The sequence below is a fragment of the Momordica charantia genome, assembly GCF_013281855.1.
Source record: "Momordica charantia cultivar OHB3-1 chromosome 2 unlocalized genomic scaffold, Mcharantia_2.0 BLBB01000002.1, whole genome shotgun sequence".
NCBI classification, from domain to species: domain Eukaryota; kingdom Viridiplantae; phylum Streptophyta; class Magnoliopsida; order Cucurbitales; family Cucurbitaceae; genus Momordica; species Momordica charantia.
In genome coordinates this window covers 4,636,850-4,653,284 of record NW_028275160.1, presented here as the reverse complement: position 1 = coordinate 4,653,284, position 16,435 = coordinate 4,636,850, and the positions used below count along the sequence as shown (strand labels likewise).

Here is a 16,435-nt window from a genome sequence, read left to right as displayed (position 1 = left end):
AAAATACGATGACAAAAAAAAGGAAGTGTTTTGACCTTCCTCTTCTATTTTACCAGGCAAATGAAGACGGATGTGATTTGTAGGTACTAAAAATTGCATCGATATTTTCTGCAACATTGAGAATTTATTGTTTCTTACTCAAGTCTCTTCTCAGCTTTTCAAAGGCCTTACATAGAATCAACAATCGATCCTTAAATTTGGTTTTTTATGTGACTATGATAGAAAGAAGGGAAATGAAAAGACAATGTTAAAAGAAGAAGGTTTGATAATTCTCCAATATTGAACAATCCATCAGAATTAAATTTGACTAACAAGCAGCATCTTGATAATTACGAAAGAGTTGAGAGCAAGCAGGAAAGCTTTGAAAGCTCATCATATGGTGTAAAAAGAGAAACATAACGTCCTTCACTTTTACAAGAACCGTAATCTACTGATAAGATAAAAATGGACTACCTTTCCTCTGTGAGTCTGCACAAGCAGAGACAAAACTAAGAAAGAACACCAATGAAGCAGCCTAGTCATGATTCACAAGAAGTTAACTATACACAGTGAGTCCTCCGGGGATTGCATCATTCATTTGAAATGGGTCCGGAAGCTTCAGGATCTTTCGCTTTCCTATTTGCGAGTGACTCCCTCACAGTTTTCACTTCATTTCCAACATCTAGCAGTCTATTTTCCAGTACACTAACCTCCTGAAGATGTGCTTCAAATACATCAGCAAACTTGTCTTCCAAGGCTTTGAACTTCTTTTCAATAACTAAGCGGTTTAGTCTATCCTCCTCTGCCTGCTTCAGTTGCATCTTTTCCAGTTCCATGGTGCTGAGGACAAGGCCTCCAGAACAAGGGACGTCTTTGTAAAGTGGTTCATCTGATTGTGGACATTGGGCTCTATATTCTTCGAATGCTTTGTGCGTTTCCTTCAATGCCTTTCGGTAGCCGTCCAATAAATTGCCCATCACATAGAGCTCGCGCTCAAGCCGGTAAATATCAGACTGCATCTTCTGTTGCTCCTCAAACTTTGCCTTTCTCAAATGTTCAATAAAGGTCTCTCTCTGCTGCAGCTCGTGAAGCAAGTATTGCTGATTCATAGTGGATTGCTGATGAGCCTGTTCCTTCTCTGCATACATCATCCTAGCTTTATCAAGCCACTGTTGTACGTTATCCATACACTTATCATAGTCAAGAGGACCGTCGCTCCTTAACCTCTTGTTCCCACCATTGAGAGATTGACCTGGGTTATCAATATCAGGGTCAATCAGTCTCTTGTTACTATTACCGAAAGGTATACATCCACCAGAACTCATTCTGCCATCATCTCTGGATTGAATAAATTCAACAGATGAATGACCGTGTAAGTCAAATTCCGAGTTAAAAGTAATTGGCTCTGTCTCCATTTCTTGAATAAACTGGCCTGAAGAAAATCCATCAATAGGATTGCTCCTTGGCAACAGGCGGAACTCACCTTCCTGATCTTCCTCCTCTTCTTCTTCCTCCTCTTCTTCTTCCTCCTCCTCTTCTTCTTTTCCTTGATCATCCCCTTCTTCTAATGCTGCTTTCTTTTCCTCTCCAAAATCAACTTCATTAAGTTCATTTGTATTACACCTCCTTAACAGAAGCTCCGGGACTCTATCCTTTCCATCCAAAAGCCATTGACCTTGTTGTTCTTCTTTGCTTTCCATTAAATCCATCATATCCCCAATACTGGATTTCTCCTTTTGAACATCAACTTTCTCAAAATTGTCTTGCCCAAGGCACAATTCAATATTGTGTTCCTCCAATTTATTTACCACAGCATCATCGTTTCCTACTGTCTCTAGTCTCTCGTTACAAACCTCATCTTCATCGTCCTGTTCTTCCTCCCGTTCCCGTTCTTGTTCTTGCTCTGGCTCTGGCTCCGGCTCCGGCTCCACCTCCTCCTTCGGTTCCAACTCTTCTACCTTAGGCTCTTCTTCCTTCAATAAATCCTCCCGTTGAGACCGGATCAAACACTGCAAATGTGAAGCATAATAACAATTCACCAACTGCGGAGATTGCATCAACTCCTTCTCCACCATAAACCAAATCAAACCAGCCCAATCAACCCGCACAAAGTTTCCATCCTTGATCACCTTTGTCCAATTCATTACCTCATTGGGCATCATCCACATATCTTCGTGTAAGAGCAACCAGTTGGACACAAAATCCTCAATAAAAGCGATCGATTCCTCTGTTGCACTAGAATCTTCTTCGCCATCCACTACCGTCGGTTTCTTCACCGGCAACCCCAAGGCACGAGCTAAATCAGCGCGATTGACCCCGATTCTATTCCCATTGACGTAACTACACCTTTGGCTGTTGCTAAAATTTGCAACTAACTGCAGAAGGAGGTCATGTCGAAGAGACCTATCAAACTTAATATGAACAAAATCCCACAATCCCAATCGCTTCAATAGCCTCTCGTGAGTCGAGAAGTCCAGATTTTTAGCAGGCACAAAGGGAATGGGTTTAAAGGTATCGACCAGAATTTGAAGCTTCTTCTGAGATTTCTCCTGAAGGAATCTCCGTTTCTTCGAAAACTTCTTCCGCTTCGAACCCCGGCGAAACATAGTAACGGAGGAAACAGACGCGTAGGTATCGGAGATTCGAGGAGAGAGGGCAGTAGACCCAACTTGGTCGCTAGGATCGTGGTCACTGATGAAGCTTTCATTAAGCTGGAGTTCTAGATCTTGCGGTTCTGCTTGGGGGGAGTTCTGTTGGGGATCGGGTGGTTCTAGGGCTAGGGTTTCAGGAGATTGCCGCCGATCAGACTGATTTTGTTCTTGTACTGCTACTTCTTCTCCTCCATCTTCTGGTTGTTGTTGGTCCATGGAATTAGGGTCTTGAGCGGGAGAAACTGGATCTTCTTCTTCTCGATCTTCAGAATGAGGTAGTGAAGGAGAAAGAGCGGGAATTGCCATGGAACTTGCACCAAAAAGTAAACTCGAGGCTCGAGATTCGAGGTCAACACAGTCTAATACGATGGAATGGGAATCGATTAATCGCTTCCAATTTATCTGACGACATGTCGCCCACTGCCCAAGGTAAACCCGTAATTTCGTGTAAAATGATTCTAGTAGAGTATAGTCAATAGTCATAGCGTCGACAATAGAAATCTCTAATGGAATATTTTTAAAATTTAGGCCAAATACACATTGGTTCTTGAAAGGTTCAAACGTGATGTATATTTAGTTTCAAAATAAACAACTCTAGGTTTAGAAGTTTAGAAAATTATTCTAAATAGTCTTTGAATTCAGTTGACTATGACTCATGGAACCTTATGTGAGGTTAACATATTAATTGGATTATAATGATTTTACAAATTTGAATTAAGTGGAAAAAATATTTTCACTTTATTTTTATTTTTATTTGATGAACACTTGAAGTGACATCTCCTTTTTTTCCCTCTTCCTCCTCTTTCTTTTTCCCTTATTCTCTAGCAAACACTGTCATCGTGCTCGCTCCTGCTAGGTCGTCTCTCATGCTTAAAGAATATCCGTTTCAGATAACTTTTGTCGGGTTTAAAAGTTACATAGGTGATAGACAATGAAACCCAACGAAAATGACACACGAGCAATGGTTATCATTGAAGAAGGGAAAAACAGAAGTAAGAGAGAAAGGAATGAGATGACCGTAGATGGCATTGCAACTCTAAAACGAGGCTCTTGTTTCATGTCTAATAGTCGCAACAATGGCGATTGACATAAAGAACAAGGTTAAATTTGAACAATGACGACAAGTTGTGACAACTGAGAAAAGAGCAACTACATCAAGGTTCACCGTATGAGGAGGGAAGAAAATGTCATGTCATTTTGCCACCTCACAGTCCAATCATAAATATTAGTAATATATTTTATCATATAATCATAATCCAATTAGCAAATAATAGTCACGTCACCTCTTCAATAGTTAAATATTAGTCAACTGATTTTACGGATCATTGCAAATCATTTTTCAATCCTCATGAATTCAAAGTTTGCATTTTGAAACTATGATTACTAAATAGACATCAAACACTAGAGAGTGAAATAGAATTTTACCTTAAAATTTATTATTTATGTACGAAAACTATTTTAAGAAAAATTATAACTATGTACTATTTACAATTTTTTTTTTTGACATTTACTAACATTTTGATTAAGTAAAATTTGGTAAAATATAATATTTGAAAAATTCAAGTGAGAGTATGATACAGTTATGCATAAGATCAAGTAGGGTAAGATGAATATATAAATACTATGGTTGAGATTCTAGTGATCCATCAAGTATTTATATATTGAGATTAGGGTGACTCATTGGAAGAATCTAGAACACAAATCCTTAATTCACTTGTGCACCACCGTCGACAATTTCTCTAACCATTTGGTTCAATCTAGTCGTCCGAGAGTTAGATATATAATGTAAGATTTTAAGTACTTGCTTACATAATGTTATTTCTCTAATTACTTGCTTGTCGAGTTCTCTCTAATCTACTTCAATTTCGATTGAGGAGCCCATATGGAAAGATGAATTTGAAAAGCGAAAGATGAGACTCAAAAATCTTACCTTAGAGAAGTGAACATTTCGGATGCATCAACGAAAGACAGGTAAGAGTTAAGTTAAACAACACTCGGTTTAATATGAATATTTCAATTAATTTATATTGGTACAATGCTTCTTATCAAATATATAATACTTCTATATAACATATATTATTGTAGTCCCACCAATGTTCACGTTCGTCCACTCATCTCTTCCACCCGAAAAAGAAAAAAAAAATGGGACTCGATCGAAGGAGTGACGTTTAAAGTCTCTAAATGAAATTACCCATTAATTAATTTTAAGATACCAAGTACTGTTGCAGAATGTTCCAGGAATCAAACTCTAACATCTAAATCATAATAAAATTTAAACTAAAATAATCAAGTCTATGGAAAACAGAACAAAACAGAAATGTTACAATAGAGAGATCACGATTCATCAGTCAACTTCTTCCTCTGCGATTTTTTGCCACGCAATCCAAAACAGAAATACTGCAAAAACGAAAAAGTAATACCTTGAAATCCGAAACGGACCGGAATATTCCGTTTCAGAGGACACACAGGAGTTCGATTCAGCAAATTAAATTGCGTTCAGTTCATTCCCCGGCGAATCAGTGGCGGGAATACGAAGAAGAATGGGACGATTCTTTCCCGCCGTCGCCGTCGCTCTGGAACCGTCCTTGGACGTCAAGTTGCGGCAACCCGCCGGAGATGAACCGGGCAATCGACGGCGAGGAGTGTTCGTGAGTCGGAAGGCGTTTTCCGGCGGAGGCGGTGGAGAGATCATTCCAAGTGTAATGCGACACCGGAGAATCGAGGCTGGACTGAAGGGGCCCCCTCTGCGGGAAGCTCGGGTTCAAAAGCGGCTGCGAACCGAACGCATTATTGTTCCAGGCCACCATTTTTTCAAAGCTATCGTCAAATCCGAGAGTGGAATTTCCCGAGCCAGCGGTGTAAAGAATCGTCTCATGATCGTTTTGTGACGAATTTTGGATCTGAAGATTCACGGCCGTGTCCTGTAAAGTCTGAAGAGATAGCCCTAGATTTTGATAGCTCTGGAAACCGACGGCGGAGTCTAGCGGCGGCGGGATCAAACTATCGGCCAATTGGCCATGGAGCAAGAAATTATTATACCTAGAAGACTCCGATTGCTCTGCGACGAAATCAATTCCGTTCCGATTCGGGTCCGTTTCTGTGGCAGCAGCGGCGGAACCATTTGGATTACGCTGGGGAAGCTCGGAGAGCCTATCAATGGCGGACTTGGCCTTGTTAATTAGCCAGTCCACGGCCTTGCTGGGGCGATCATAGCCCAATCGGTCCTGAACATCGTAGAATTGAATGGCGGTGTGGGCGGATAAACGAACGCGGCGGTCGCGGAGGCCTTTGGCGGTGTAGACTTTGCTGTGGCAGTCTTTCCGGGCGGTGGATCGGACAATGACGCCGCCGCCCTGAACCGGTAAGATGTCCCCTCCGATGCTGTTGAGTCCCATTCTGGTTCTTGTTATTGTTTTTGCTTGTTCTAGGCTCCGATCCAGAGCAGATTTGTTACGCCCTTTTGTGCCTTCGGAATCCATGGCTTCTTCTCCATAAAGGCAGGTGAATTCCAGTGGAAATTGTGCTTCTGCTGGGGGGAAATGAATGATCCCCAAAAACAAACAGAATTCAGGGTTTTGTGGTGTAATTTTGTTGGGAAGGGAGCATTTGGAATGGGGTTTGAAAATGAAACAAAGGGAGAGTGTGCGTTCGAATGGATGATATTTGGCAAAAAGTAGGAACAAAAACCAGTGGTTGGACACTGTCTTAAACAGGGAACTGGTATGTGTATATGGGTATGGGCTATGCTATGGGTTTTTTCTTTTTTCTTTTTTAAAGATATTTTCTTCTATTTTTACTTTTCCAAATGTTTTCTCTCTCCTTCTCCTCGTTCTCACCCTTCCAAATTTGTATCCTCTCCTTTGTGTGACCATTTTTTCTTTTACGATATGGCCTGTTCTGTTTAAGGAAGATAGAGATTGTTATGGTTGGTTTTGTTGAATATACCACCAAAGTCTCACGTTGGCTAAATAGAAAAGGAATATTATAGGTATATATAAGTGAGAGACAACATCTCTATTGATACACGACCTTTTCGAAGAAACCAATTACTCAAAGTAGACAGTATCAAGGTACATTGTTCTCTAATAAGTTTGACATATCTTTTAATTTTAACTTGTAATTTTCTTGTAAAAACGAGCATAACTCAACGGTCTCTAATCAAGAAGTTTTGACTTTGATCTCCACCCCATTATGTTGTACTCAAAAAAACTTGAACTTTCTATATATGTAATCCTCTATCTGTCTTCATAAATTGATTTTTAAAATCATCCAATCTTTTTTTAAATATTGTTTTATTTATTACCGAATTAAAAAACACTTTTAGTTATATAAAATCACTTAGTAAAGTATACCAAACATGTTATAAATTAGTAATTATTTCAAAAGTGCTTGTATAATATTTTTACATTTAAAAATAACTTCTTTTTCAAAATTTACTTGTGGTGGATTCACAATCCACTATCTCGATTCATTTGGCTACATTGAGTCCAATACTATTTTATATTTTCCTGACTAAGAAGTATGTCAAAATTTTCCTCATCCCACCGCATCCTATTCTTCTATTTGTGATTTTTTTTAGTATAATATGTAAGGATGAAAGTTGAATTCACAACAATTTAATATGCTTTAACTGATTGAGGTGTTCAAGATACTATGTATAAAAAAGAATAGATACAATTATTAGAGATAAGTATGGTTGGAAAGAGAGAAAAAATCACTATCATTTTCTCCCATTAGTCTAACAACTTTTTACTTACCATCTTCATCATATTCCACAACTATTAATGTTTTTCCATTTTGAAATAATGATAATAATAATGCCTTTCCTTTTCTATTACATTGGACACAAAAAAGTGGTCAAATTGTTGACGTCAACTGACACGTGGATATTTTAAAGTATTAACATCAACATTAATTTCCTTGTCTTAAAACACACTAATTTACCTCATTTTTGTGTTTTAAATTTTAATTCATGATTCAAAATTTCCTACTCTCTTCCAACAAAAAAAGTTATCAGTTTTTTTCCCTAATTTGTTGGTCCTTTTAACTTTTGGAAATTTAATTTTAGTATCTTGATTTTCTTGAAATGTCACATCAGATATTTCCCAAAAAACTAATAATTTAGATATGACAGAGATGGAAAATACTAGAAAAATAATGAGAGTTGAAACACTAAAATTAAAATTATACATGAGGATCAATAACTTTATGCTTACAATGGGAAAAATCTAGTAAATCAAACCGATCATTTCAACCATAAATATTAAATCATATATTTAATTCCAAAAGAAAAATGGTAGGCAACAAGTGGTACATTCGTTTTTAATTCACGAAACTTGGCAAATATAATTCTCACTCTCGTGTATACAAATTTTTTTTGTAGTACAACAAATAGGGTGAGAGAATTCAAACTCATAACCTCTGAATCAGAGACAAGTGTCAAGATTTTATCTTTTAGCGATGCGGTCACACACTTGAATTGCTCAAGATTATACTAACGACGCTTTTTATAATATGTCGCTAAAAGTTTGTCATTGAAAGTCCAATTTCTCATAGTGAATAATCGCTGAACTAAGCTCATGTGGATACAAAGATAAATTACTATTGAATTAAAAAAAATTAATTAATAATAGACTATATAAGTTGATTTATATGTGTGTAAATAAAGAAATCTCTCGCATAATTAAGATTAATATTATTGTGAATACTTAAATCACTAGTCCCATTAAATTAAATGGAGGCTTCATAGTCACATAAAATAACATTTTTCACACATTACACATTTTTTTCGAGTTCAAACCTTACATTTCTGAGATGGAATAAGAATGAAAACCAAATTCCAAATCTCGTTTAACAATATTTTATATATGTAAAGCATATATATATTTCATTGCTAATTTATCTAAAAAACACCAATAATACAAGTTATTTCTACAAAATACTCTTAATTTATGTAGGCTTTCAATATTTTAACCATTTCAAACTTACCTTCTACTTTTTAATAAGTTACCCAGAAAACTTTGAGTTTACAAGTTTTATTCTAATAGTACTTTTAAAATGTTGGAAGAAAAATTCAAATCAAATAAATTAATATAGTAATTATTTTATTTTTTTTAGTATAACATGTGGAGTAGGGATTCGAACTCATGACCTTTAGTCAGAGATAGGTGTCTTAACCTATCGGTTATGATTAATCTCAAAGTAAATTACAATTTTAAATTATTAGAGTTAATGTTATAATTATCCTAAATTAAAGAAAATATTTAAGGAATTAAATAAAAAAGAAAATGACAAATGTTTTTGGCTAGGAGGATCGTGACATTTATTTATTTATTTTTCTTGATTATGCGTTTTTTTTTTTTTTTTTTACTTTTCAGTAAGTTATCAAGTTCAATCCTACTATATTTTTAATATGTTTAATTGATCAAAATATTATTTTACTCTCTAGAGATGGAAGGTTTAAATCTTCCCTTTGTTGGAGTAAAAAAGAAAAAATATATACATATTTTTTCATTTATATTATTCCATCTCCACAAACTCTTGGAAACCATAATCACAAATACTTCAAATTAAGATAAAGTACTTCAAATCAAGATATTAATAGAGAACGTGCCTTTAAATAAACTAGGACATATTTGCTCATGTCTCATATCATGTTAACATGATATATAGTTGATTTCTATTACGTAGCAAAATGTATTGTCTGAAAATATTTTGTTCACTCAAAATATTCCGAAATAGCACACATCAACTAATCTAACGAGACAATAATCATTTTGAACCCTACCACTTAATAGTTATTGAAAAATTCATGAGACACCAATATCCCAAATATGGCAACCACACACCATGAGATTTAAACCCATGCAACTCACAATATATTGTATCTGTACAATCATCATAGATTGGTTCATTGGTTCAAAGGGGCCAAAATAAATCAGGAATTAATTTTACATATATTTTTTTTGGTAACTAAATATAATAGGGTCAAATGATTATTCCGTGAGATTAATCCATACAACAAAAATATTCTCGAATATTTTCTTTTTAAAATTATGTTTGTTTGTTGTTGGATTGGAATTTTGGTCGAGTGTTGATATAATGAGCCACAGCATGGGGAGCAAGTTGATGATAGAGATATTTAGAGAAGATAGTTCAAAATTGTAGTGCTTGTACTACCCTCTACCCCTACCCATCGTTACATTATTTAAGACATCCACGTGACAAAAGAAAGACCAGGCAGGGATGTTCACAACTTTTTTTCTATTTTTTATATTTTTTAACACATGGGAGCGGAGATCAAATTCACGATCTATTGATTAGAGATATATATCAATTACTATGAGATATACTCGTTTTGACCCAATATATTCACAATTTCATTGAACACCCAAAATAAATATATGAATTATCACATTAATTAAGAAAATAGTTTCCAAATTTAGTCACTCAACTTTAAGAAATGGGTCCGAGTGTCTATAATTTTTAAAGGTTCCTTTGATTACATTCACTTTTCTTGTTTTCATTTTTTTTATTAAGAAGCAACTATTTATGTTTCTTGTTTTTTGTTTTTTAGAAACGTTTCCAAAATCGTTTAGAAATTCTAGGAAATTTATTTGTGTCTTGTTCCATGTTCCCAATTTTTTTCAAAATATAATAAAAATATTGTTTTATCATTATTGACCTAGGTAAAGAATAAGAAATAATTACTAAATGTGCGCAATTATGTTTTTCTTTATAATTATTAAAAAAAAAGAAACAAAAAACGATAATATTACTAAACCGGTCATTAAATTTTTATGTTGTGCTTAATGAGTTTCTTAAACTTTAAAAAGTGTCTAATAGATATCCAAACTTTTAATTCTATGTCTAATATAGATATTTATGAAACATTTCTTGTGACCTTTTTTTCAAAGTTCAGAGATTTATTAGACACATAAAGTTTAGATACGCCACTTGTACCAAAAGAACAAAAAATCAATTACATTCCTACCCTTCAACTTTGATTTTAATTAGTTATTAGAGAAATGAGTGATAATATGACATATCTGACTGAAGGTGACATAATATATAGCAAACTATAGATAAAATAAAGGACAAGTGGGTTAAAAAAAAATCCACCTTAAAATGTGATTCAACTTGCTTATTATATATCAAATTTTCAGTTTTGTGCCAAATCACCCATTTTTAATCTAATAAATTTTAAGTAATAATATTGATAATAAAAATTAATTAGAATCAAAATTAAAAGTTGAGTAACGATATTCACATTACTAGTACAATATTAAAACCACCCCAATGTATCTATTTATTACATTGCATGTTACCCTAACATATTACACACCACCTAGGCTTTCAATAATTTTGTTTTTTTCCCATAAAGTATACAAATTACAGCAAAATTCTTAATTACTGCTCCCTCTTCATTAAATTTAGGTAGTAAATTTTTTTGAAGGCTTGCTCTATACGAAGTTATATGTATGGTTGGTATCAGGGGAGGGACAACATCTCTATTAAGAAAAATTTGTGCTGTGCAATCTACTTATCATAAGTATACAAAATAAGGAAAAAAGAAAAAAAATGTTAAAATACTATTTTGGTCTCTATAATTTTATTTTTGTTCATTTTGCTTTCTATACTTTCAAAGTGTTCATTTTGGTGTTTGTCCTTTGGATGTGTCTTTGTACAATTTTTTTAAAAAATAATTATTTTGATCTCTTAATTTTATTTTTAATCTCGTTTTTCTGATACTACACTCAATATATTTTTTAAAATGTAATAATGACTTTATCTTGAAAGGTTATTTGTGTAAAATTTTCATAAATATGGATCAAACTAATCACTTTCTAAAAATCGAAATGGTAATGGTTGAAATTATTCTCTTAATGACTAGAGAATATGCTTCTTATTAATTTTCCATTATTACATCAGTATATAAAGACTTCATATACAACTGAAACTTGTAACAGAATACAACAATAATTAACCACTTTATAACAAATACAACTCATCAGTTATTAATGGTAAGTATAGAGATCAAAATAGTATTTTAATCAGAATTATAAACAAACTGACGGGGTAACCCTAAAAATGGAGTCATTCAAGAGATCGAAATATTATTGGAAGGAGTCATTTATTTTCTATGAGTAATAAAATATATGGGCAATAGTATTTTTCGAGCAATCAAACACTAGTTTCTCATCGTTTTGGATGTAAAATTGAACCTTCTCTTCTTTATTTGTAACGTAATAGTCTTTTAAGTCCAAATTTCAGTTGAACTAAATATTTCTTTTAAGTCTAGTTACAATTTTGTTTTATATTTTCTATCTTACGGAGATTAAAATTATAATATTTATTTTTTATAAAACAAACCGAGCTCAATTGACATATATTTCAAACCAAGAAGTTGTAAATTCGATCCTCACCCCACATGTATTAAGAAAATCTACTTTTTATGGTTTGTTTGTTTTGTTTCCATTTTTTGAAAATACTTTTTAACCCTGACCATTTAAAAAAAAATAAATAACGATTAGTAAGTTTTTAAAAAGATTTTTTTAATTAGTTTTTAAAATTTGATCAACTTTTTAATTACAAACATTAGAGCTCATGAGTTTTTTGGAAGAAATTGTTGATGTCTTAACTAGTCCTGAGTAAAGATTTTTAATTTTCCTTTTATTACCTTTAATATATATATATATATATATATAATTCAATCATATAGGAGGAGAGATTTGTACCTCTAATTTTCAAGATAAATATAGTGTAATCTTGAACGTTGGTATTACATTTAATATTATTTAAATATATATCTATTCTAACCTCTCTCACTCGAAAGTGATAGATGGAGAGGAGAGAGATTTAAATCTATGACAAGGACTATAGCTACGCGAAATTGACATTTTGTATCTATTCTTCACTTAAAAATATTATTTGAATTAGATTCCCGAGATCAACAAAGTTTCTTTAATTAACTGGGTAAATAAAACTTAAAAACTACCCTCCTTCAATTGGAACAAAAAGATCCCTATGTAATAAAAATGACACTTTTTATTATTTATTATTTTAAAAAAAATGACACTTGTATCATTTCGTATGCTTTAATGTTCCTTTGGAAGCAAGTGTGCTGTATTTGGGGTAAAGAAAAAGAAAGAAAAAGAAGAAGAAAGAAAATAACCATTGAGGGTTGAAAATGGACCGAGAGTACATATATGTAGTCTCAATCAACTTCATTTGGAGGGACATTTTTTTTTTTTTTTTTTTTTTGCTTTGCCTTTAATTAATTAATTTATTTTTAAAAATAGACAGCAATTTGGATAAGTAAAAGACACAATAGAATAAAGATGTGCATGCTTGCATTTTCTAATAAAAATATAAAAAGAAAGAAAGAAAAAACATACCATGCTTCACGCGTTGACTTGTCCAATACATCTAAATCAAAATTTTTTTTTTTACAATTTTAATAAATCAACATTCGTGCCAACATGAACATAGCTCAATGAATTACGATCCCATGAGTTCGAATTTACCACCCACATATTCTACTCTAAAAAAAATAAACCAATCAAAATTCGTTGAGTTTAAATTTGAAAAGTTGTTATTTGGGTAACATAAATAAACCCTAAAATTATGAATTTGTGTAACTTTTTATCAGTGTAGTTCATGAGTTTTTTTATTTCTAAAATTATATAGGTTATTTTTATGGATTTAATGAAGCGGGATTAGTAAATAAGTAAGTTTTAGTAAGCAAACATAGACTCAATTTTTAACCTTAAATCATGCATTAAATTAACCCAACAAAAGAAGGCATGTCACTATTAACATTTTGTTGTAACCCTAATCTTATTCGTCTAAAAACTTCCTGAACAAAGTAGACTCATTGAAATTCAATGCAAATGGGATAAGAGGAGGGCATATTATTATACCACATTCTAGGCCGTTCCATAGCCACTTTCCACTTAAGTTTCTCTCTTTTAACAAATAAAAATATAACTGCGTGGCCCAAAATACTCATAAATTCAATAATGACAAAAAAAATATATTTATTTATGTTTTGGAATCAATTAAAAAAAAACATTTCGAAAATTTCTATACAAATTTTGAAAATGTTTCTAAAAACAACGTGAAACACGAAAATACAAATAGTTTGAAATGTTTAAGGTTTCTTAATAAATTTAAAACGAATATGTCGTTACCAAACTATATATAGATAGTCCAAATGTTTAAAGTTTCTTAATAAATTTGAAATGAAATTGTCATCCAACCAACTCAGCCACAGCCCTCATCTCATGGCTGTGGCTGCTGCAGTAATTTTGAAGCAAAACTTCACAAACTCTTTTTGACAATAATAATAATCCACAACAATATGGTCTGGTCTGTGTTTTGGACTGCGCATGCAGTTTTCCTCTCTCTCTTTTCTTTTTAGACAAGGGTCTGAAGGAGACCATTTTTGTCTTTTTATACATAATATTAAAAAAAACATATATGTATTTTAAAAAGTTGAGTATATTGTATCAATCCAATCGAGACACAGTACATGGTAGAGGCGCCCTTTTTATTTTTATTTTTTTTTATTTTAATAGAGTTACATTATTGTCACGTGAGAATAGTCGAGGTGCACGTAAATGGATTTAAATACTTACAGATATAAAAAGAAAAAAGTGAGAATAGTCGAGATGTGCGTATAAATTGATCTAGGATGAAAAAGTATTGATGCATATGTGGATAATTTAAATAAAGTAATGTTTTATTATTTTTCATGTACTTTATTTGTGGTTTTTTAAATTAATTAAATTTCTAATACACCCAAGCAAGATTTAATTAACTTTTTTTTTTCTTAATAGATTATCGTTTTGGACAGATGAATACCTATTACCTATAATTGATTAGAGTGGCAACACAAATCAATACATTTTTATTTTTGTTGTTATTTAAAAACATTTTAAACCAATCATGTGTGCTTCATTGGTCTAAAAAGAGCTAAGGTTAATTAAGAGGGAATAAGTTCATCGTAAGTTGGTTTGGACACTCACGTATATTAAAAAAAATTATTTTTAGACATTTTAGATTTTTGGGATTAGTACATTGATAGACTATTTTAGACACTATAATTACATAAAATGATCAATTTACAAAACAATTCCATTTAAGATGGTATCCATCAATCAATTTACTAATATGTCCTTTTGTATCTCACCTCAATATTAATTAATTTTTAAAATCCAAAATTGGTTACTTGAAGGTTACATTTTAAATCCCTAAAATTTTGCCTAATTAGACCCTCCAAAAGTAAAAAATACCAAATCCCTAAAATCCTCCATTATTGAAAAAATTCGAAAACATCCTCCCTCCAACTTTTCTTCTTCCTCTATTGTTCTGTTTCCGTCCAATCTTTCATCTCCGGCCACCGTCTACGTTCTTTCGCTTCCGATCGCCGCCTTCGTTCTTCTTAGTTGCCGAAATAGTCCGTCTAGCTTCTCATTTGTCTCCAGCCGCTCGTCCATTGTTTCCGTCTGTTTATCCCGATGTTTCTTTTTTGTCACCGGCTGTCCATCGACCATTCGAGCCTTTCGTTTATCCCGACCATTGTTTAGTCGCCGAGTGAAAAAGTTTGTAGGTTATTTGCTTTGTTCGTTAATTGTAGAGGGATATAGTCGTATATACTTTATAGTCAGATATAGATTATATCTCCATATAAGTGTATGTTATAATAACTATAGTTTATATCACCATTGTTAAGTGTATGTTACTTAAAAATTTATAGCCAGATATAGTTCATATTTCCATATAAATGAAAAGGTAGCTGGATATAGTTTATATATATATATATATATATATATATATATATATATAAATAAGTGTATGTTATAATGACTATATTATTGAAATTTGGCCAAAAATTGTAATGAAATGAAAAAATATTTTATAATAAATTTTATTATTTAGTAGAACATATTAAGGAGTAAATTTGGGGATTATGAGAATAATTGAATATTTAGTAATAAATTTCATTCTTAGAATATATATTCTTTAGTAGAATATATTAAAGAGTAAATTCGGATATTATGAGAATCATTGATATAGGTCCCACAATAATTTAATGTTTACAAAATCAAATTTAGAATATTAATCTTTTACATTTAAATAAAAGATGAATTATAATAAATATAAATGTCATAAATAAGGATAAATTTGGCATTTGGAAAAAATTTTAAATCCAAAAATCTAAAATTATAAAATTTGTGAACATTGCACATTTTACGGAACGGACCGAACTAAATATTGGGCTTTTAAATCAGAAAAAAAAGGTTGGACTTTTAAATTGGGTAACCCGTCTTGACTTTTGGGCTGGGCTTTGAGCTGATCGTGCAGCAGTAATTTTCCACCAGACTTTTATTTTATTTATTAATTATTTTTTTAATACAATATTTGAGGTTGGAAATTTAAAATTACGACTTTTTGATTGGAAATATATACCTAAACTCAGATTGATTTTTATTGATTAAATTATAAGTTTAGTTTCGTAGTTTCAATCTTTAAATTTTCAATATTATATCTAATATGACAGGTACTCTTATCTTCTAAAAGTGGTATAATAAATTTTTGAATTTTTATTTTTTTGGAATAAAAAATTAGAAGAAATACAATATTGAATTTTTGGAAGTTAGATTTTTTCTTTGGATAAACCACTAAAAGTCAAATTATTAAATATAACATTCAAAATTTAGAGCCGACTTTTTTTTATAAATTTTATAAATAATAAATAAACCGTTATCTAAATTATAAAAGTACATTGTCTGGGCCGGCAG

General features: G+C 32.2%; 2 protein-coding genes across 2 annotated transcripts; both read right to left on the bottom strand.

Moving 5' to 3' along the window:
- Positions 1 to 340: 340 nt before the first annotated feature.
- On the bottom strand, positions 341 to 3,017 carry LOC111018078 (uncharacterized). The gene has a single exon (XM_022294030.2). It carries the CDS (start codon positions 2,934 to 2,936, stop codon positions 570 to 572), a length of 2,367 nt encoding a protein of 788 aa, XP_022149722.1. The 5' UTR covers positions 2,937 to 3,017; the 3' UTR covers positions 341 to 569.
- A 1,775-nt stretch (positions 3,018 to 4,792) lies between these two features.
- On the bottom strand, positions 4,793 to 6,352 carry LOC148212697 (transcription factor TCP3-like). The gene has a single exon (XM_088120556.1). It carries the CDS (start codon positions 6,107 to 6,109, stop codon positions 5,147 to 5,149), a length of 963 nt encoding a protein of 320 aa, XP_087976682.1. The 5' UTR covers positions 6,110 to 6,352; the 3' UTR covers positions 4,793 to 5,146.
- Positions 6,353 to 16,435: the final 10,083 nt, after the last annotated feature.